Source organism: Corythoichthys intestinalis, chromosome 9 (genome assembly GCF_030265065.1).
Source record: "Corythoichthys intestinalis isolate RoL2023-P3 chromosome 9, ASM3026506v1, whole genome shotgun sequence".
In the NCBI taxonomy this organism is placed as follows: domain Eukaryota; kingdom Metazoa; phylum Chordata; class Actinopteri; order Syngnathiformes; family Syngnathidae; genus Corythoichthys; species Corythoichthys intestinalis.
The window spans coordinates 9,665,323-9,688,617 of record NC_080403.1 but is presented as its reverse complement, the minus strand read 5'-3'; the positions used below and the strand labels follow the sequence as shown (position 1 = coordinate 9,688,617).

The 23,295-nt window shown below is 38.8% G+C and overlaps 1 protein-coding gene across 2 annotated transcripts; it reads left to right on the top strand.

The window, feature by feature from the left end:
• Window positions 1–4,757: 4,757 nt before the first annotated feature.
• rassf1 (Ras association domain family member 1) lies at window positions 4,758–21,420 on the top strand. 2 transcript variants are annotated; one of them, XM_057844850.1, is made up of 7 exons: window positions 4,758–4,872; window positions 10,003–10,436; window positions 12,603–12,724; window positions 17,665–17,769; window positions 18,008–18,290; window positions 18,380–18,495; window positions 20,730–21,419. In XM_057844850.1, the coding sequence occupies exons 2-7, from the start codon at window positions 10,169–10,171 to the stop codon at window positions 20,877–20,879; spliced, it is 1,044 nt and encodes a 347-aa protein (XP_057700833.1). In that variant the 5' UTR covers window positions 4,758–4,872; window positions 10,003–10,168; the 3' UTR covers window positions 20,880–21,419. The 2 variants fall into 2 exon arrangements, with proteins under 2 accessions (XP_057700833.1, XP_057700834.1); XM_057844851.1 differs by lacking the exon at window positions 10,003–10,436 and having other exon boundaries at window positions 20,730–21,420.
• The last annotated feature ends 1,875 nt before the right edge of the window (window positions 21,421–23,295 follow it).

Sequence of the window (23,295 nt, the reverse complement as noted above, 5' to 3'; positions counted from 1 at the left end):
ACATTGTTCACTCGCGGACATATTTCTCCAGCAACGTATTGCCCGACATTTATGAAATGGTACGCAAAGCCATCGAAGATGACTTCGCTAAAGCACATAGTTTCGCCGTGACCACTGATAGTTTGGCGTCCCGTGCTACAGAGTGCTACTACCTAACTGTGACGGTCCACTATAATTCATACCTGTCAAGTTGTATGGTCTCGGCGTAATTTGTACAAGTGAGCACTGATTTTTAAATGTGTACGCAATACGTTAAGTTCGAATTCTCTCCATTTTGGAGGGAAAAAGACAAGGGATGTATGTTGTTCCCATGTGGTGTAATCACTTCTGTTGCCAAAGATATAAATATTAACGGCTATATTTTGAGTTATTTTGAGGGGGAAATAAATCAACTCTATTATATAAACTGCACACAGACTACTTTTCATTGTGTCAAAGTGTCATTTTGTCAGTGTTGTCCCATGAAAAGATATACTTAAATATCTGCAGAAATACGAGGGGTGTACTCACTTTTGTGATACACTGTATATGACATAGTTTCCCCACCAAATCCCCAAGTCAGCTCATGGAGACCCCAGTCATACTCATCGCACCCAGGCCATGATCAAATTTGTATATATTTATATTGCAACATATAGCAACTGGGATGAAAACAACAGGTAAAATGTAATATTTTACACCTCGCCCTGTATTATGCTAAGTGTTTTGAGGCGTTGTAATCAGAAGAAAATTATGCGATCATGGATTTCTGGATGGCGAATTTTCGAAAAATCATAACATTCTTTGAACTTTTTTCGATATTGGTCTTAGCCGATATTAATTTTTGTCAGTTAATGTTAGCTGATGTAAGTTTATCAAAAGTCTGTCTGTCCGTCCGTCCGTCTGTAGTACATCTTTCCAACAGTGTTCAGGATTTGAGTTTGAATCTCAGGCGCTCATGTGTGTCCCTCTGCTTGTATTGGGTTTCTTCCTCCTACATTCCAAAATAAGGTATTGAGGGTTAATTCAGTTAGCTAAATTGAATAGCTTGTCCATAGGAGTGAATATGAGTCAATATTTGACATATGGTTGGTGAGTTGTCCTCTTTCCCAGTCAGCTGGAGGAGGCCTGAGCTCGCCCATGGTCCATGACCTACAGTATATAATAAAGATAAGCATTTTTCACTGGTTTTGGAAAACAAGAAAAAAAGATTTGTATGAAAACAAGTTGGCTTTTTATTGTTATTGATTTGGTTTCTAAAAAGTGTTGTAATTGGCCAAGAATATAGGCAGAAACGCAGGATTATGCAGAATCGAAAGGAGCATAAAGTTAGGCAGATTTCACAATTTAGCCAAAAAAGTATTTAGGCAATTATGCAGTGAGGCCAACGATATTATTATAACAGCCTCATTGTATTTTTTTTCCAGGGCGTACAGACGTTGTAGGCACTATTGTATAGCTTTCAACCTTCCTATCTAAGACTAAGATTTGCCTGAGACCAGAACACACTAAGATAAGACCAGACAAAGATTTTTGGGAGTCGAGACGGAGACAAGCCGAGACCAAGATGAGACTTAGACCACAAAAATTAATTTAAAAATACATATAATATTAATAGCTAAATATTTGCTTTGTTAATATCATTTTTTTGGGGTGGTGGAATGTTAGTAACATAATAATTAAAAGTATATGCTGTTTCAACAAGTGATCTTTCTTAGAAACACATTAATGAAGTTCAGGAATAGCCAATGTGTGCTGTTCTTGACAGAAAATCTGAGTGCCCCCCCTCCGGAACTGACACAAGACCAAGACCTTCAAAATGTAGTACAGTGGTACCTCTACATATGAAGTTAATTCGTTTCAGGACCTGCTTTGTAAGTTGAAATGGTCGTATGTCGAGCAGGATTTTCCCATAAGAAGAATACGTTATAATTCCGTTTATTCGTTCCGCATCCCAAAAACCTACACAAAATCGTTAATAAATATAGCTGGTACTATTGCAAATGGCAATTACCCAGAGCAAGACAAATAAATTATGAATAAAAATCAGAATACTAATATAATGATAGTAATAATCATAATACCTGTAATAACGAATAACGAGTAACGAATCGTTTCTAATGTGGCAGATGTGTTTTGCGCGGTGTACCTGAACGCACCTTGTGGCTGACTTGACAGAGTGGTGGAGGGACTTTTTACTTTCACTTTGTTCAGCTGCGGCGGACAGTAGGCATGTTGTGTTGAACAAGTTCTGAATGAATGATTAAAAACCTGACGAAGCTGGCGATTTTTTGGAGATACTATCAGAATAATAGATGTCACCTTAACAGTGTTGGGAGTAACGCCGTTATAAATAACGCCGTTACGTAACGGCGTTGTTTTTTCAGTAATGGGGTAATCTAACTAATTACTTTTTCTGCCGTTACAACGCCGTTACCATTACTGACGGTCAAAAGCGGTGCGTTACTTACTCTGAATAAATTGAAGAAACTACCAGCCGTGTCTCTGCTCTGTTGATTTGTCATCCAAGACTTGGGGTGCGTTCAGGTTCGAGAATAGCGCACGTACTTCTGACTCCAAGCTGTTTGTCCCTGTTCATTCAATTAGACAATGCTTTCCAAAGTTTGGTAACGTTTCTGTGTTTGCTACACCTGATGCTAGCCTCGTTCCCATCTCCCACTGTCAGCCAGCAAGAATTCTGCTTCCATCTAGAGGACGGCAGGCTGTTTGAAGGTGACGTGAATTGTCGGGAAACGAGCCTACCTAAATGCAGCCCCTCAAGAGATGCGATGGAAGTGATTGTGTTTGGCTGAGGGTTAGATTCATGTGTCGTGGTAAGCCAATCGGAGCCGCTGATTTCACAAGCAAACCGGAACAGCGCGTGCGGCAAACACACATACGCAAAACAGATGCACAGGGTCGGGATGGCAGAGCATTCAGAAGAAAAATTGTCCTTTAAGAGGTGGAGATATAGACACTATTTCAAGTTTGTCGAAATTAAAGGAAAGAACCTGCATTTATGTCCCGGGGCAAAGCTTTTGCCGACATCTGTGGTAAGTAATTCAAATCTGCTGAAGCACCTAACAAGTTAACTACCTGTCTGTTCTTCTCTATTCCACTGACTCGAATACTGCTCACAAAATTTCAAATTTTTGACATACAACAAGTTCTTTTTGAAGTAACGGAAATAGTTACTTTCCCTGGTAACTACTTACTTTTACTATAGAGTAATTCAGTTACTAACTCAGTTACTTTTTGGAAGAAGTAGTGAGTAATGTAACTAATTACTTTTTTACAGTAACGTGCCCAACACTGCACCTTAACTTATAAAGACTAGCGAACGGAGGTCGGAGGAGGACCGCCGAGATCGTGCACATTCTACAGCCATATTTTCGAGCCAGTTCACGAACGCGCGTACCACGCTCATATTTTTTTTTTATCATATCCATCTTCATTTGTATGGTAACTTGGCAAGCCTCAGCTTTTATCACCACCTGCATTAACATTGTTTGAACCCATGTTGATTTCTCTCACAAGAAAATCCGCCGTGCATCCGTTTTGCAGGAAAACAAAGAAACTGCGGCGGTGTCATAAATCGTTATATTTCCAGCATGATGTCGGATGTAGAAACAAATGGCGAATCAAATTTTACGTTGGATGTCGAAAAGATCGTGTGTCGAAGCGATCGTATGTCGAGGTACCACTGTCTTTAACTGGAGACTGACTGGTCTTGAAAGTCACAACACTACTGTTTAGAATACATGGATGTTTTATGTCACCACCCGTGTTAAATTATTAATGTATCATACTGTAAGTATTAAACCCTCAAATACCCCCTCCCCCAACACACACACACAAGCACACCCATTTTGTGCACCCTGATGGGTCATTGTCATATTTTAATCACTGTGCAACGTAATCTACTGTATGTATGTATTCTCTGAGTATATGCAATTTGTCTATTTGTGCAAGCAGTTGGACTTGTTTCCAGTGATAGCTTAAAACTGAGCCCAAATGTGTCTGGAGAATGGTTGGCAACCAGTACTAAGTGAAGACCTTAATTTGCCCAAAGTCAACTGGAACAGGTCCGAGTTCCAAATTGCATGGTTCAGTGGTAGAGTAGTCATATCCCAATTTAAAGGTTGTGGGTACTGAGAATAGCATACTCCTCGTTTTGTCATCAGCACAGTCGTTGAATGAGGTGACCTTGTCAAAACGCTTTGAGTGTCTGGAACAGCACTACACAAGTGAATGCCAATTGTACCAACACTGAACAATATAAATGGGATGGATTGATATTATTTGTATGGTATCAAAAAAATTTAATTCAGCAAAAGTAAATAAAATAATTGTAAACCAAATCAATGTGATATTAAATAATAGTCCTATATCCAATATTTTCTTCATGTTAAGAGAATAGGCATTTTATTTGTTAAACTGATGGTTCCTTATACCAGATCTGATCTCCATATTGGAGGCTCGAGGCCTTTTTCCTTTCTGAGTGATGTCCAATTGGGGCAAAATGAAATATTCAACAGATTTAATCCAATTTCCTCCCGATTTTGAATGTATTGCATTCGGTACCTAAAATATGAATTTAATAATTATAGGCTGCATTTATTTGAAGTGTTTGATGCATATGTATGTCAGTACACAAGACAAAGACGCTGTGAATTTTCTACTTGGATTTCCGACAGAGGATTCCTCTATATCGGATGCTGGACATGTGGGATTAGGAAGTAATCCCACATGCTCGCATTGTGCATGCGCAAAATGAGGTGAGTGAGCGGCGTCGGAGGGGGACCATCTGTAGTGAACTCATCCGCAAACTGCACTTGCGTACGTCTCCTCTTCACTTCAAGAATTTAAGCATCAAATGATCATCTAATCAAGGTAAAATAGCTTATTTTATCCCGTCAGAAAATGTCGTTCGTGTGCGTGTTTCACCGTCTTTCTCACACTCACTCTGTTTTTAAATCACTGAGGTTTGCAACCAATATGCGAAATGATAGTTACATTGGTTCAAAACTTTTTTACGACACGCATCAGACTTTTAATCACTTAATTGCGTAGACACGAAAACATTTTTAGGATCACAATGTCCTCTTGTTAGTAGGTCTAAATGCAGCGTGCAGTGACCCATTTGGCACTATAGAGCCCGGGTTGTTCATATGCAACTCACAATGCAGCTCCACTGCAAAACTATGCCACGAAAAGTTTCACATGTAGCCTACAATGGCCATGAAGTCTGGAATACAGGCAATTGCCTAAATGATGATTACACATTGCACACTTAACAACGATTTTTTAAAAACCTCTATCTATTTGAATAGAATCCTATTATATTTTAGCATGATGAGCGCAATTTAGCTTGTATTCACATTTTCATGAAAAAAATGAGTGGCGTTGTTGAAAACTACAGTAAATACTGTAATTTTCAGACTATAAGACGCTACTTATTTCCCTCTTTTTGAATTCTGCGGCTTATAGTAAAGTACAGCCTATTTGTTGATTTATTTAGGTTAATAGCAGTGCTTAATTTGTAAACCATAAGGTGCCGGAAAGCAAAGTACATATGACAGCGCAGGGATGACGAGACGGGCTCAGGTCCCGGAACATATGCAGAAAATGGTGCTGAAAACAACACGCAAATGCACACTTGCCATGCTGTGGGACGCACAAGCCTCAATTTCAGATAATATCCATGGTATAAATGTTATGACAACAATTTACAATTATTTAAGGCTATACTGTGCACAGCACGGGCAATTGCCCACATAACCATAGGTGGGACTTAACAGTTACGTACAGTCTAACTTGTAAAACATTAAAAAAACAAAAACATTAGCCATTACAATAAATAACACAAACCCATTATTTTGCGAGTTTTACCCCCCCCCCCGTCTTCTCTTGCCCCAAAGTTCCCACCACCTTATAAATTGTGCAGCCCAAACCCGATTTTCCCATAAGGGTACTGGCCTGTTGCTCCGGCTGTTGGTGGTCCACCTGGTTTACGGCTGGCGCTGAAAATTGCTGGCATTGAAATACTGTTTGATCCTGGCTGCATGCTCCCCAGATGCCGCAAATTTCCAAAGTTTTTTTGTTTTTTTTTCTCAGGGGCGTGATTTGTTGGTCCAACTTTGCAGTGCATCAACAAATCTCCGACTCTTTCAAACGACGTTAAATTTTTATAAACAACATGCAATTCTTGGGATTGGTTCTGTAAATTAATTTATGCATGTCATTATTTTATTTGATACTGCAATGTCCATAACTATGCACAGTCCCTTTAAGAGACGCTGGGACTGGAGCGCTGTGAGGTAGTAGGAAGCGCGGGGGAGTCGGGCGAGAAACAAAAGTTAGCGGTCGAATGTGGAGGCAGTCCGCTGTTATTGTTTTCTTATTGTTGCCATTATAAAGTGGAGAAAGCCATCAACAACTCCTCTCCTTCCTTCCCCCCATTCGGGACTATTACAATACATTTTTTAAAAACGTTTTTATATTATCATTGTTATTTTTTATACAAGAGAGTTGCCGGATCTGCCCAAATAAGTCCCAGAACACAGGGAGGCCAAAATCAAGAGGTGCCGGATCTTGTTCCGGCAGGATTCGGCACAAATTAATCCCTGGTTAATAGGTCACACTCTATTTGATGGCGGCGTCATAAGACTGTCATTAGATTGTCATAATTATGACATGACACTATCATGGACACTAATGAATGCTAATGACAGATATCATTAAATGTGGTCCGGCAAATTATGTCTCTAACTTAACTTATGTCAAGCTTGGCTCATTTGCATCCATTCAAAGGTGAGATAGTTTGCCGGATGACACAAACCTACGTCTGTCATAAGTATTCATGAATGCTCATGGCACTGTCGTGTCATAATTATGATGGTCTTATGGCAGTCTCATGGTACCACTGGCAAATACAGTGTTACCAAATACCATAACTAGCAATTAATGAAGCAACTAAAAGAGTAACTGAAGAAATATTTAGCACAGAACATGAACTTTGATTGTTATTTCCATCTGTAGCGCTGCAATGCATGTTGGACAACAACAGGTTTGACAGCAGGTGGAAGCAGAGGTTGACTGTCTCCTCCACAGCAGTGATGGCCAAATGAAGCTTTTTGAAGCAACGAAGCTTTGTAGCCAATTGGTTCAAAGCTTCATGGTGGTTCATCTTATGATGCCAATGTCAAATAAAGTGTTACCGGTTAATATCTTTTTGTGTAAATATCCCATAATACAGTGAGGGCAGTTGCAGCTAATAGTCCAGTGTGGCTTATCAATGAACAAATGCCGTTCTGTGTCATATTTGGTGGGTGGCGGCTTATAGTCAAGTGTGCCTTATAGTCCGAAAATTATGGTAAATACAATTCTAAAGAAATTTGGGAATGCTTATGTCTATTTTATAAAGTAACTTGCAGGATAACAATTTTACTTTCTTTGATTAATTTATCTAATGGAGCAAAATAGAATGTCTATTTTTTTTTTTGTGGATTTCCTGTCCTAATCGGTTTTTTAGACAGAAAAGTTGACATTTTTTTATTTTTTGTATTTACATGTTTGTTTTTATTAGATTATTTTTGTTTGACTTTGATAACAATTATAATTTAGCAAGATATATTGAGCTATGTATTTTAGCTAATTGTGTCATATTTGATATACGACATTAGCCTATATTGACTGCTTAACCCTTAGATGCATAAGTGGGTCAAAAATGACCTGGTGAGGTTGTTTTCATGAAATATCTTTGGAATAAAAAATTGTTATCAATTCATATTCCAGGTAATCCTCAAAAATCATTTTTTTTTATATAATGCCATTCAAATTTTTGATGAACTTTTTATACATTTGAATAAATTTTCATTTTTGTAAGCTTCCACAAGTGGGTCAAAATTGACCGACTTGCATTTTTTTATGGAATCCAATGGGAATCTTTCATTCTTATCAACTTTGGCTGTCAGGAATAAATTTACCGTGAACCACACAGACTAGGTATGTAAAAAGTGAAATCCCTTAAGAAGATTGTTTTACACAGCAAGAGCTGATATGTGTACTGTATTATGTCCATATAGTATTTTGTGTGCCTTTCATGACTCTTTGTATTATTATTTATCAACAAATTAACCTACTTCATAACTAGCTAGCTAACTAAGGCTAGGTTCATACCGCAGGTCCTAATGCACAATTCTGATTTTTTGTCATATCTGTTTTGTTGCCGTGCCCGTTCAGACTGCCTTTGTCCATTGAGCCTGTTCAAGTATCACACATGCACACTAATTCACAGTCCTAAATGCACTGAGCAAACAGGCCCGCATGCGCAGATGACTACACATGACGCACACACATACGGAAAGTTTGCCCCGACACCTCACCGTGTAAGCTATCTTGAAATATTCTTCATTTGGAGCGGAGCGGAGAGAAACTAGAGCATTCTCAGACTTATCCTCAGCCCGTTTTATTTTTTTTTGACTGTTGTCAAGCCGGCTCCTTCTGCAAAAGCCGCGTTCAAGCTAGGTGCTAATGCTAATGCACAGCTGCACCGCTACCATAGCGCCTTGTCTCTCTCGCTCTTTGCTTGCGTTAATTGCTGCATGAATTCCAATTTGGGGGACTTGACAGTTCAGACTGCAGCCACATTCTGGAAAAATGCGGCCTGGATGGGATCTTAACAGCATATGAAAGTGACCTGGATCAAATTTGAAATGGTCCACTTTCATGCGACTTTTCCCGTTCAGTCCAGTCGGAAAAACACAAAACAATCAGATTTGTGCATTAAGACCTGTGTGTATTTCTTTATACAGCTACATATTGATCTAATGAAAACACTACTCTTATGTTTCCTTACCCAAAATGTCATAGCTGCTAGATTCACAGCTGAAATGGTCATAAATCGTAAATGGATGATGGAGAGGCAGTGACGGGATTGGACTCAAGTGTCCGAAATTTCTGATGATGTAAGAGTATTGTCCAGGTGGCAGTTGTCCACCTGGAAATCCAACTGAACAGGATCAATCTGACTCATAAGATTCCACTTACGTGTCCTCTGAAGAAGAAAGTGTCCAAATCATGGCCAACAGAATGAGTTGGTAGGGCTCTTACTAGAGAGAATTACCTCCCACCCAGGGCAGAACACAGAGCCACAATATCCTAAGAAATCGGTCAGTGCCTCCACAAGAGCTTAGCACCGCTGTCTCACCAAAAAGATGCATGGGAGCTCTTCATCATTTTATCATCATGATAAAATACAAGGAAAGATAAAGTCTATTGCTGTTCTGTTTTTATTTTATTTTTTCAAAAAATGTTAATCGAATCATAAAGATATTTCAAGCATGAAATCATTCCTGTGTGGCCCTAAATATAATACTAACTAATATACAAGTGATTATTCTTCACCAAAATGGCATAAAAGCACATTGGTTCTAATATGGGTCATTTTTGACCCACTTATGGAAGCGTGTAGGGTCCAGTCACTTGTGCATCATAGGGTTAATTGCAAGGTTTGATGGCACAACATAAGAACTTCAACAAATAAAATATATGATTTGCATTATTGGCTTGCGCAGAATTGTTGGAATAATTAAAAAGTAATTTAAGTAGTTTTCAACCAAAGTAGAGTCTTTCATCTTTCAAAACTAATAATTAAATACGGTATAAACAATGGGAACACGCATTCATAAGAGGTCAAGCTCTTTATACTGAGACTTGTTTTTCTAGTGTTTTGTCCCGTATACAGTGTATGGATTTTACAGTAAATCACATGGAAAGAAATATAGTCATGTTTGGATTTTAAAGGATAATCCTCACCATCTTGTCCCACTTTTGGTTGTTTTTGCATGTATCGTGAAATCAGATAACAGAAGTTAATCTCTTGTTTTTTTTGTATGTGTGAAGCTTACATCACTCGATAAACAACAAATGCCTCAACAGCACTGCACTTTGTTTATGCATTTAAGAGTATACTTTAACATGTGTATGATTTCAAGACATTGTTTTGTTTGATCTCCTCAGGGCTGGTGACTTGTTCTGCTGTATTTAAATAAACATGAATTTGACATATGGAAGTGCACTCAGAATCCTCAAATACTGATGTGGGCTCAGTGGTGGATACCAACCCGCACAAGCTTCCGGACAGTGACATTTTACTTGACATGTCCGTGACTGGGTCACAATCAGGATGTCTAAATGTGAGCTGATTGAGTTGAAGGACCTTAGTGTGAATGATCCTATTGAATTGGCAGCCCGTGGGCCACGCACCTCTGCCAGTCAGGCTAGTCACTTCCACATTGTCCGTCTGGTTGGGGACACCGTCAGCATCGAGGTGCCATATCGGGAAGCTGGTGTAGGTCACGACTTCCAGCCCTACGGTCACACTCATCTGAGCTGGTGCGACCTGTGTGGAGAATTCATCTGGGGTGTTTATAAGCAGGCCGTACGATGCACCAGTGAGTAACATGCATACATTATAAGCATGCGTAATTGCCCCATTGAGAAAAAAAACAATTACAAAGTTATGTTGTCTGTACATTTATTGATATGAGGCGTTATAACTTCACAATTTTAGAATAACATTAAGTATTAAACTGTCTGATTAGGGGGTAAAATCCACAGACTTCATCATGTATTGATGACGGGGCGCGAGGATGATTAATAGGGGGCCTGCATTGTTGGCGTGGCCGTCAAAGCTGACCGAGGGGAATTACAGACAGAAAATTTTTGTGAATAAATGCTTAAATTCCTGAATTCTTTCTAGATATAGACGTAAAACAGTCTTCATTCTTGGTTAAAAGCAGAAGAAAAAAACATGCAGTTAGCATTTATTTTACGTAAATATGTCGAAGTACGATGCTAGTCTGTCAGTCAATGTGGCGGCCGCCATATGTAAACAGAGCTTTTCTGGTGAAAATTCTTGTGAATAAATGCTTAAATCCCTGAATTCTTTATAGATATGGACGTAAAACAGTCTCGGATTTTGGTTAAAAGCATAAAAAACGTACAGATAGCATTTATTTTATGTAAATATGTCGAAGTACAAAGCTAGTCTGTCAGTCAATGTGGCGACCGCCATATGTAAACAGAGCTTTTCGGGTGAAAATTCTTGTGAATAAATGCTTAAATACCTGAGTTCTTTCTAGATATGGATGTATGGATGTCTCGATTCATGGTTAAAAGAAAAAAAATAAAATAAAATGTGCAGTTAGCAGTTATTTTACATAAATATTGCAAAGTATAATGCCAATGCTGTAGCGGCTAATTTCTTCCACTGATTTTTTTAACAACGTTTCAAAATGCATGCATGGTACGAAAAATATAATAATTACCTTGAATCCTCGAACAAATCATTCCTGAGACAATCCTTCCTGTTTCTATACTGTACAACTTTTATACTTTTTCATTCTAAATCCGGCGTTGGATCCCTGCATTTGTTGACTAACTGCGACCAACTCCGAATAACTGAAGCAGACTGCTGGACAGCCCCCTGCTTGAAGGCTTTGCGCAGTGGCTGACGGATGTGACTCGTCAATACAATTATGAAGTCTATGGTAAAAATCATTACAAAATTTGATGATTATCTTTAGTTCTACCTACCGCTGTTTGACAACATTATTGACACCAACCTGTTAAATATATTCATTCAACCTAGAGATCACCAAAGCATGCTCAAGTTACACATCGCCTGTCGCAGACACTTTTTTTTTTTTTCTTGCGATATCATGCAAGTGAAAAATGCTGTCCTTGCCATTTAGGTATTGAACCTGTCAATATAAGGTCTAAGCTAAAGTTAGGACTGAGGCAAACCAGAATAATATAAAGCTGTGGAAATGTTTCCTCAGGCCAATCAGCACAGGAAAGCAACGCTGATCAAGAAAAAAGTCACACTGGGTGCATTCCCAAAGCTCCAAGCTTGTTTAACAGTCCACAAAGATGAAATGAATCAGGAAATACATGTATTTTTACGAAAACTTTAAATTCAAATAAAAAAAGCACAAATTTACCTAATCAGTAACTGTTTTATATTTTTGTTGATGGAGCCATTTTTGATATTTGTGGGTGGAATTTTGTTACTAAAAAAATGAACCCACACCAGCGTGTGAGGTTGGTGTGTCAATGTTTAGGATGTTGTCCACTGGAGGCAATGACCTATAAAACACAGAAGCAATGAATCTGCATCAAAGGAGGCATGATGGGAGTCAAATTTGTCATTTTATGAGTCATCATGTTCCTGCAACTGGGAGCCATGATGATGACGACAGTGATGATGCGTCATGAGAAAACGTGTGATCTTATTTGGAGCATGTAAAAATGAGTTAAACGTGTGACTTTTCCATTACTTTATAAACTGAAGCACTGGGATACTGTTGCAAAAATTTAACTTATCAATCAAATGCAGGAAATTCTTGTTGTTTCCATCCCTCAAACCTGTAGGGATATCTGTCAGGGATGGTTTGGCCTTGAAATATCCTCCCCCTAAATTTGTCATACATCATAGACGTGTGAGCCGTGTTACCCTGGAAACCACTGTGTACTAATGTGTTTTATTGACATTCAGTGTGAACCAAAATGTAAAAACACGGGGGTGAATCAAGCTAAAGAAGACAATCTCTCTGCAGATTGCAGTTACACTTGTCACCCCAGATGTCGACCTCTCATCCAGCTAGACTGTGGTGCAGACAGAAGTTTGCCAGCTGCGGTGGATTTCTCTGTTGATTCCGTAGAGAAGGACACAAATGTGGTAAGGAGAAAAGTCTCCAATCAAATTTTTTTTTACTGCATTCTGTTCAAATCAGATGAATCACAAGTCGGTTTCTTTGTTTGTCACTGTAGACAAAAGCGCAATTCAAATGGTTGAGTCCATCCATATGTCCCGGGGTCCTTTTTTATGCCCTCTCTTTCTTATAGCATCTATGGTGAATGCCATTAAGAAGAGTGCTGCTAATGAGAGGCAATAACTTTGACGACTCTGGAATTAAACAGATGTTCCATTGTTGGACTACATTATATTTATAGGACTGACATCTATTCAGTATAGTTAAGTAACATTGGAGGAGCAGTTAATGCAAAAAATTGTTGTCATGATAGCACCATTTATATTTCTTTTAAAACTTAGCTTTTCAAAAGATAACACTGTACAGCAATATGATTAGCATTCTGGTTGTAGTTAGATGTGCTGTAAAATGCAAATTTTAGAAATCTTATTTATCCAGATGAGAAGGGACCAACATTAGAACCTATGCTCCATGTGACACAGTGCAACTTAACACCTCACAAGAGGGAACTATGAACAGTTCAAAATAGTGGTCAATGTTACTATAATTTTTTTGCTAGAAAGTTAAATTATTATCTGTTTTATTTTTTTTTAATTTTTTTAAATTTAATTTAATTTAATTTTATATATATATTTTTAAAAGCCTACTGTGACATTAGCATTTATTATGTGGTCAATCAACTTGCATTTAAATAGTGCAAATTAGTCCTGACTCCCATTTACCATGAGTTTCTTATTGTTTAATGCTGAACAGCCACATCCCAGTTATAAGAGGGTACAGTATTTGCAACTAAATTATTTTCGTAGTTTATTTTTACTTCTTCTTTTCAAAATATTTTTGGTGAACAATGAAGTTGTCCACATTGCTGTACATACTATACATATGGCGGAAAACAGACATGACTGAAAAAGCAGTTTCTGCTCTTGCACCCCTCTTTAAAATAAACTGCTATATTTTAAGCCAAAAGAACTGTTGTATATGATAGAACAATATGTCTATATGCTGCCATAGCAGATTCATGGCGCACAAAGCCTCCGAACTATTTTTAATTTGTCCGTTTTACCCTGAAAACCCCCGTTTACAGATGTCGCCCAACCGGTTTTGTTTCAACCTAGCCATAAAAAGAAGGTAATTATATTTATTATTCAAAATGTCTGTCATTGTTAGCTTAGAATCATTAATTGATGTCTAAATTTTAGTTTAAAAAAACGACTTTAAAAGATTATTCACTCGCATATTTTAAACTTTTAAATGAATTATGTCACAATGAAAAATTTGGCGTCTGGAAAAAAGTCACGGATATCTACCTCATAACTATCGCTTAATTGTATTGTTTTTGTTACTGTCGCATTTTCCCCGATATGTTAGATGATAAATAATCGATCCAAACAAAAAAAATTGAAAAGAAATGTTTAAAAGGGTAACTATATGAAAAAGAAAATCTCAACCACTCCTTGTTGTCTGTGATTTCTGCATCGCGACGCTTGTTATAAAACCATGTTTCACCCATAAAATAAAAATAAATTTAAAAAATCCGGCTGTGGCTATTCAAAGCTGTGTCTTGACACTCGGTGATACATGCTACATGGAATTTTTGGATCGAAACAACGTAAGTACACGATTAGATCTCATTAAAATCGTGGCGTCTTTAATTCTGTTCTTGCGTGCTCTCGCCTCCAATTAGGGTTTGCTGTTTAAATTTTTTTTTTTTTTAAATGCCTTCCTGTTCAAAATTGTTCCCCCAGAAAATTGAGATTTTGAGCTTTCCAATGATGTATCACACTTGCATTTCGGACAATTTTGAAAGTTGGCCAAATTGAGGGTCTCAAAGCGGAACTTCAAGTCACCTGAGTGTTTTCCGCCATATATACTGTATACAGGGTGTCCCAAAATAATGCATACACTCTTTGACTTTAAATAGCTAATAAATTATTTTTTTCTGTTTCATTTTTTATTTTGCAGTAAGAATGGCAGCTTACGTTCCAGCAGAAAAAATTTGTCCTGAAATCATTCTGGAAATGTTAAAATGAAGCTGAAGTTGCAAAACGCTTTACTCGTGAGTTCCACAGAGATGCCCAAACACAATATAACTTAACCCAGTCCCTGTGCCTTTGAAAAAAATGGTCCAACAAGTCCCCCGGCTGAAAGTCCACACCAGACAGTGACTCCAGGCAAATTCAAGTGACGTTCCACGGTAAGATGAGGATTTTCTTCTGCCCAGTAACTGCAGTAATGGTTCTCTGTCGAACTCACTCGTAAAGCATCTTGCCACTTCAGCTTTACTTTCACATTTCCAGTATCTGCCATTCTTACTCCAAAATCAAATCGGAAATAGAATTTTTTTTTTAGCTATTTAAAGTCAAAGACTGTATACATTATATATATTATTATACACCCTGTATAAAAGGAGGAGTTGGAGGAGCCATCATGGGAGGAAAAAACCCTGCATGGGATGTACCATTGACAGATACTTGAAGTGGCCGATATGAACAAATCCTACCAATGGTTAGAGAGGGCTCGACAGAAAGACATCACAGACGCACTACAAATCATGGCAGCACAGGAGCAGGCCTTGAGGACTAAGGCAATGGAGGCCCAGATACACCACACCAGGTAGAATTCCAGATACAGGCTGTGCAAAGAGGCCACTGAAACAGTCCAACACATAATAACAGGGTGTAAGATACTGGCAGGAAAAGAATAAATGGAACGCCATAACCGAGTAGCCGGTATAGTGTACACAAAACATCTGTGCAGAGTATAGACTATAGACCCCTAGATCGCAATGGTAAACACCTGCCATGGTAGTGGAAAATGAGAGGGCTAGGATCCTGTGAGACGTCCAGATACTGACTGATGGTTGTGGCAGACCATCCGGACATCAAGATCATGGATAAGCAGCAGAGGACAGCCGTTGTGATCGATGTAGTCATCCCCAATTATGGCAATATCATAAAAATGGAACACGAGAAACTATAGCAATCCCAAAAGCCTGGAGAGAGCCTGGAAGGTGAAAGCGACAGTAGTGCCTGTAGTCATAGGAGATGAAGAATGAAGAAGTGGCTCCCCGCAGATACCTGGTGAAACATCAGGGATCTCCGTCCAGAAGAGCGCAGTCCTAGGAACAGCAAAGATACTGTGCAGGACCCTCAAGCTCCCAGGCCTCTGGTAGAGGACCCGAGCTTGAAATGAATAGCCACCCACCCTACCAGGGTGTGTGTATATCTATATCTATATATATATAATTATATGGCGGAAAACACAGACGGGACTGAAAAGCAGTTTCTGCTCTTGCACTCCTCTTTAAAAGTAACTGCTGTATTTTAAGCCAAAACAACTGTTGTTTATGATAGAACAGTATGTCTATATGCTGCCATAGCAGATTCATGGCGCATGAAGCCCCCGAACTATTTTTAATTTGTCCGTTTTACCCTGAAAACCCCCATTTACAGACATTGCGCAACCGCTTGTTTCAACCCAGCCATAAAACGAAGGTAATTAATTATATTATTTAAAACGTCTGTCATTTTTACCTTAGAATAAGTAATTGATGTCTCATATTTCGTAAAAAAAAAATAAAAAATAAAAAAAAACGACTTTAAAAAATTATTCACTGACATATTTAAACTTTTAAATAAATTATGTCACAATAAAAAAAATGGCGTCTGTAAAAAATTAATGGATATATACCTCCTAACTATCGCTTCATTGTATTTTTTTTGTTACTCTTGCATTTTCTCCGATATGTTAGATGACAAATAATTGATCCAATCAAAGAAAAATTGGAAAAAAAAATGTTTAAAACGGTAAATATATGAACATCTTGACCACTCCTTGATGTCTGCGATTTAAGCATCGCGACCTTTGTTATATTACCATGTTTCGCCCATAAAATCCCCATAAAATCCAGCTTTGGCCATTCACAGCTGTGTCTTGACACTCAGTGATACATGATACATGGAGTTTTTGGTTTGAAACAAGGTAAGTACGCGATAATATCTCGTTAAAGTCATGGCGTCTGTAATTCTGCTCTCACGTCCTCTCACCTCTACAAAGGGTTTTGCTGTTTAAAAAACTTTTTTTTTTAAAATGCTCGCCTGTTCAAAAAATTTTCCCCCCAGAAAATTGAGATTTTAAGCTTTCCAATGATGTATCACACATGCATATCGGACAATTTTGAAAGTTGGCCAAATTGGGGGTCTCAGAGCGGAACTTCAAGTCACCTGAGTGTTTTCCGCCATATATGTATATACATATATATATATTGACATTTTACATCCACTGTACAGCAATACAAAAAAATAGACATTTTTAAACTGAAAATTTTGTTGCGAACAGTATTTTCTTTTAAAAGGCAGAATTTTCAATACAATTCATGAATTTGATTGTTGAGTAGGTTTAAATTATTGGGGTAAAAAAAAAAAAAATGCAGCTCTCCGTTTAAATCGATCCATCCATTACCCGAAGCATGCTCTCACTCGCCTCCCACACGGTGGACAATAACATGCTGATTAACAGACTGCTTTTATGGTGGGGTTTTACGGTCTGGGCGATGCAAATGTAAATGTGGTGTACAAATAAGGTGGGGAAGAGAAACAGCACAGCGTGCAGAGTAGTTGGTGACATCAAGCATTTGTATGAAGTGTTCCTGGTGAGCCGGAGATATAAGACTTGGAGAAGCAGGGAAGCATTCAGTGAGTCTGAAATGGAGATGTAATTTACTGCATGTGACTCTTTTCATTCACATGGTCAAAAGAGAAATGGTGAGCTTTGTTATGAACAAAAATCCTTGTTTATTTTATTTTTTAAACTAAATTTATTTACCTGTTTGGTTGTCTTCTGATGGTCAAAAATCCAAAGACGTGTTTTCTCTTTTTCTAAACTGGTGCCTCTGGTTTCTTGTTAGGATGAGCAGAGTGACTGGCGCAAACAGGAGTTAAGTGATGTCGAAATACATCAGAAGGTCAAGGAATACAATGCTCAGATTAACAGCAATCTCTGCATGGTGGTGGTGAGATAATTTACTCCTTTGTTTGTATTTAGGCACCTCAGAACAATCTGAGTTTTTTAAACATTTTAGATTAAGTCACATTAAGTGAACCTGTAAAATACTCGAACACCCATCGGCGTCAATGGCTTTGCTTTGTTGTTAAATTTGTCTCTTGAAGAAAGAAAATATTGCCATCTGGTGGTGTAATGCCATGACCCCAAAATCACGCCTGACACTTCCATCTGTGTCTTCCTTTTAGAATAAAGACGGCACCTACACTGGTTTCATCAAAGTCCATTTCCAGCTCATACGTCCAATTACTCTGCCGCCTTCTCAGAGCCCAACCCAGGATGAACCCGAATACGGTCGACGGCTGACACGAAGAACATCATTCTACCTCCCAAAAGACGTTGCAAAGCACCTGCATATAAGCTCCCAAACACGGGTACGAGAAGTCATTGAGGCTTTGCTCAATAAGTTCACAGTGGTAGACAACCCAGCCAAGTTTTCCCTCTTTGAACGCACCGACAGAGAAAACCAAGGTAAGCTGTTCAAATTTGCCATCAAAAGAAAAAGTAGGCTACTGTTCTGCCATCTGACAACTGTTGTACGGTATGACTTGATCTGCCAGTGTCCATGCGAAAACTGCGCGACGATGAGTGTCCCCTCCACCTGCGCTTGTGTGCAGGACCAAGTGAAAAGGTCTTGAGTCTTGTCCTCAAAGAGAATGAGACTGGAGATGTGAATGTAAGTCATATTATAAACCCAACAGCAACAATAGGTTACACTACATTTTACACAAATGACTCAATGATTTTTTCTTTGTTAAATCGTAACGTTCTGATAATTTGCACAAGGAACACTCACTGGGTTTTTTTTTCACTCAAAATACTGATAACGTTTGTGTTTTACACCCACGACAAGATGTAATGTGTATTTAGCCACGATAATCTACCTTGACAAAACTAATGACAGGCTTCATATACCAGGAGTGTCCATCCTCAAGATCCTCTGTCGGTCCTGGTTTTTGTTCCTACCAATCGAGCACAGGCCATTTAACCAATGTGTTTTCTGCTAAAACAACCAGCACCTGACTACAATCAACTGATTACACCTGTAAGACACCGGATTGGTACTAAGGTGTTGTCCTGTTTTGTTGGAAAGAAATCCAGCACCCACTACGGCCTGATGTGGAAGTTTGGGGAACACTGTCATATACTGTTGAAACAGCATTTACACATTATTTCTGTTCTCATCATCCACAAAGGAGTGGTGAGGCTTTAAAGATTTAAAGTGCCTATGACAGAAAAAAAGCATGTTTATTTTATATTTCACGCGGTATTTTATGCTCCTAAATGAAATGGACCGCTTGGATGTGTGTGGAAGCGATTGATATATTCATTCAATTTTTTGAACCCCGCACCATTAAAATGAGTGACTTTATGGACTGACGAAGAATGCGAATGTGACATCAGCGTGATAATCATCTTCAGTATACAGTTAACAGTATAGCATGCAGAACGACTGCGGATTCAGCTGATTTTGCGGATTATTTCATTTCTTTTCGCATCACGCCAGCCCAATGTGCTGCAGTCTTTTGTTGCTGCACCAGGGAGAGGCGTGTGAGACTTTTTGGGTTTCAAAAAGTTCCTGTTCAACACGGATAATGGCCAAAACAAGTCAGACAACTGTGGGACCATTGGACCAACGAGGAAGTGATTAAGCTATGTGTTTTATGACAAATACTGGGATCATGGCACACATTTTAATAAGGATTTGGCTTGCATTTTGTGAGTGACAATGCTCCCTGTCCACGGAGAAGGCCACTCGGCCGACGACTGGCGACTTGTCACACACCATGGTCACTTCCACCCCCTCGTGTGGCCGCCAATGGACCACTATCCTCGGCTTGGGCTCGGGCAGCCCCCCGCTCCAAAGTCGGCCGGTTTGTCCACCAAGAATGCGGTATTTTTGGTGTTCATTCCCCTTTCTCCCCTCTCTGCCTGCCCGCTGGAGCCGCAACAGAACGACGAGCTGTAACTTGCTCGCCACCGGACGCTGGGGGATCGGTGAAGACAATCAACCCCGCCACAGTGTGTGACATGTGTGGTGGTAGTTTGTGTGATTTTTTTGTTTTCGAAAGGCAAGAATAAGACTTGGAAAAGCTGCTCGGTTCGGGTAGCATGTCGGCTAGCTGTCACGCCTCCTGTCCGTCTTGAAAGCTGGGGCAGGAAAATGAAAAAAGCTGGACTAACTCCGATGGTATAAAATATCGTTCGGGAGAGGAAGAAGACAGCAGTTTTGACCATTATGCAGTAATTTTGCCCTGTCGTACTGAATAAATGCATTTTTATTTTTCATATTCCATTTAGCAGAAGACTGTTATTTGTCATGACCATACCATTTTTTTAGCAATTGGGGAAAAATACTGAAATAAAAGGAATATCCTGTAAAAATATTGGAGTAGGAGAATATCCTGTAAAAATATTGGAGTAGAGAGATTGAAACAATCATGATATTTCGCTGCTCCCTGTGGCATTTTCATCATTCTGAATCTTCCCCCTCAATGGGTTGAATTCTAAATCAGATGAAAATGTTACCCTGCCGACGTCATCATCCAGCTGGGGACGACAGATTAAAAGACTAATTTTTTGTCATCTGCGCTTTGCCAAATTGTTGTAAATAGTCATATTGTCTCAAAATATGATTCTAATTCACATAATATGCTATTTAAGGGTTTTTTAATGCTGTCACAGGCACTTTAAGTCCTTTCCATGTTGGTTTACCCACTTTTTCTACAGCCACCCCCACTCAAGCTCCGGCCCCGCATACCACTGCAAAAGACAACACAGCATAAATACTGTATATTATGGTGCTAAATAAAATGTCTGAAAGTTTAAACCCAAATTGAGCATTGATATCTTTGTGAAGGTACAGTATATACGATGCAATTGTGTCTTAAATTGGGTTCTCCTTCACAGTGGGATGCCTTCAGTTTTCCTGAGTTGTCAAATTTCCTGCAAATTCTACAGCGAGAGGAAGAGGAACACGTCCGGCAGATAGTGAGGCGCTACACTCGCACCAGGGACATGATAAAGCAGGCCATGGTAAAGATTACTACTCCAGCTTGACCTTGAGGGGGAAACACATTTAGAAACAAAGGGAAGTTTATCAGACTTGAAAATGTTTTAATAAAGTTTACTAAAATAGCAGGGGCACTGAATATTAAACAATGTGAAGTATTGTTTCATTCTCACACATGTCAGTGTGTATAGTTAAACAATTCCAGTATTTCCTGAGAATTCTGCTGCTTTGTTAAGGTTATTTATAGTGAGTTCAAAATACAGTCATCCTATATATTTTTATCTTATTGAAGGTTTGTTTGGGATCTGTACAACGCTGCTCACAGTTTGCCACTTTGGAGAACCTGTGGAAATGTGTGTTTATACTGTAGTATAATTACTGTATCTAATAAATAAGATGAAAACTGATCTGGTCTTTTGGTGTTTCATGATAGCAAATTGTTTAGTGGTGGATATATCATAAGCCAATGCAACACATAGCAATCAAGCACATCAGGGTGCTTAACAGAAACTCCACTTCATGAGGAAATGCCAAACTGTTCATCAAGTTGCTTAGTCAAGAACATCCTGACTAATGTGTTTGGTGTGGGATCAGTCATGTACAGGCCAGAAAGTGTCTCCAAAATGCACATATCTGAGGAGTTTGTCACACTTCATTTAAAGCACAGGTGTCAAACCGATTCCAGAAAGGGCCTAGTGGGTGCTGGATTTTGTTCCAACCGATAACGCGCAGAGAGTTTAACCAATGAACTTGCGGCTGAAACAAGCAGCACCTGACAAAGTTTAATTGATTACACATGTAAAAGATCTAATTGGTGAAACGGTGTCCTCTTCATTGGTTGGAAAGCAAACCTGCACCCACGAGGCCCTTTCTGGAATCGGTTTGACACCGTGATTTAAAGCAATAGTAATCACAATTTTAACATTAGATACACCCAAGCTCCTTTGTGCTGGAGGTAATTTACGGACTGACAGCCGCGGTATCTCAGAACGGCAAAGGAGGCTGTGAGCTAATCAGTTTTCGGCTGCAAGGTAAAATAAAATGGCATATTATGATACTAACGCAGATTGCTTGAGCGACGAGCCTTTCTCAAATGATGTGTTGGAAACCCTAAAAGCAGTCTAATCATTTGAGTCCAAGTCGACCATTAAAGTTAACATCTTCATTGGGAGAAAAATCAGTGTAAGCGAAAAGAGATGTCCGATATTAGCTGGTAGTCGATGATATAATATATATTATATACAGTGTTGGGCATGTTACTTTAAAAAAGTAATTAGTTACATTACTCACTACTTCTTCCAAAAAGTAACTGAGTTAGTAACTGAATTAGTCTTGGATGACAAATCAACAGAGCAGAGAGTCGACTCGACACGGCTGGTAGTTTCTTCAATTTATTCAGAGTAAGTCACGCACCGCTTTTGACCGTCAGTAACGGTAACGGCGTTGTAATGGCGGAAAAAGTAATTAGTTAGATTACCCCGTTACTGAAAAAATAACACAGTTACGTAACGGCGTTATTTATAACGGCATTACTCCCAACACTGATTATATAATATAAAAGCATTTTAAAAAGACGTCGGATAATATCGATCTCGGTTTTTCATATCGATTTCGGGCTCAATGCATATTGCCTTCGAAGTGACTGTAAAAACCTTCTGTCTTTGTACAAGGGCTGGTCACAGCCTAGCACACCTTATTTTTCACAGAATGTATATTTGAAAAACCTTGAAGTGGTTACATTTATCATTATGAAAGCATCAAGTGGGAAATCACAATACAATTAGCCATTATATGTTAAGTCTATGACCGCATAAATCAGTATCAGAATTTTGGATTTGGACAATATCATGATATTGGTTAAAAAGTCATCATCGGACAACTCTAGAGAAAAAAGGTGGGGATCGTTTATCATACTTACATACTTATACTACAGTCTACTACATATCAATGACATATTCAGATGTTTGTGCATAACGTTAGCATGCACTATTAGAACACAGCACATAAATGCTGATAGAATTAAACACAGGTATAAAGAAGCAAAAATAAAACAGCCGCACACTCCTTGAAGTTACAATACCTCTTCTGATGTGTTTTTTCTTTTTTCTTTTAAACCCAATTTGTAGGTAAACAAAGCCTTTGGCTGGGCAAAATGGAATGCTATTTACCGGTTGCCGTTCTTTGCCCCGAATATTGAATATACTTATGGTCCTCTCTGTACAGCAAACAGCCGAACACGTTGGCGTACTGACACTGATTTCTCCTTTTATTTCTCGTTTTTCTGTGTAAACTCAGCGAATGTAACAATTATACATGATACGACTAGCACAGCTGCAAAGCAGCAGACTGGGAGCAACAGATAGCCAGACCAAATGAAAGTATGGCAAGATAGACTAACCTATATGGCAGTAGGTTGTGGTTGTGTCTTTATTATTCAATCAAAAAAAAAGTTGCTTCAATCAA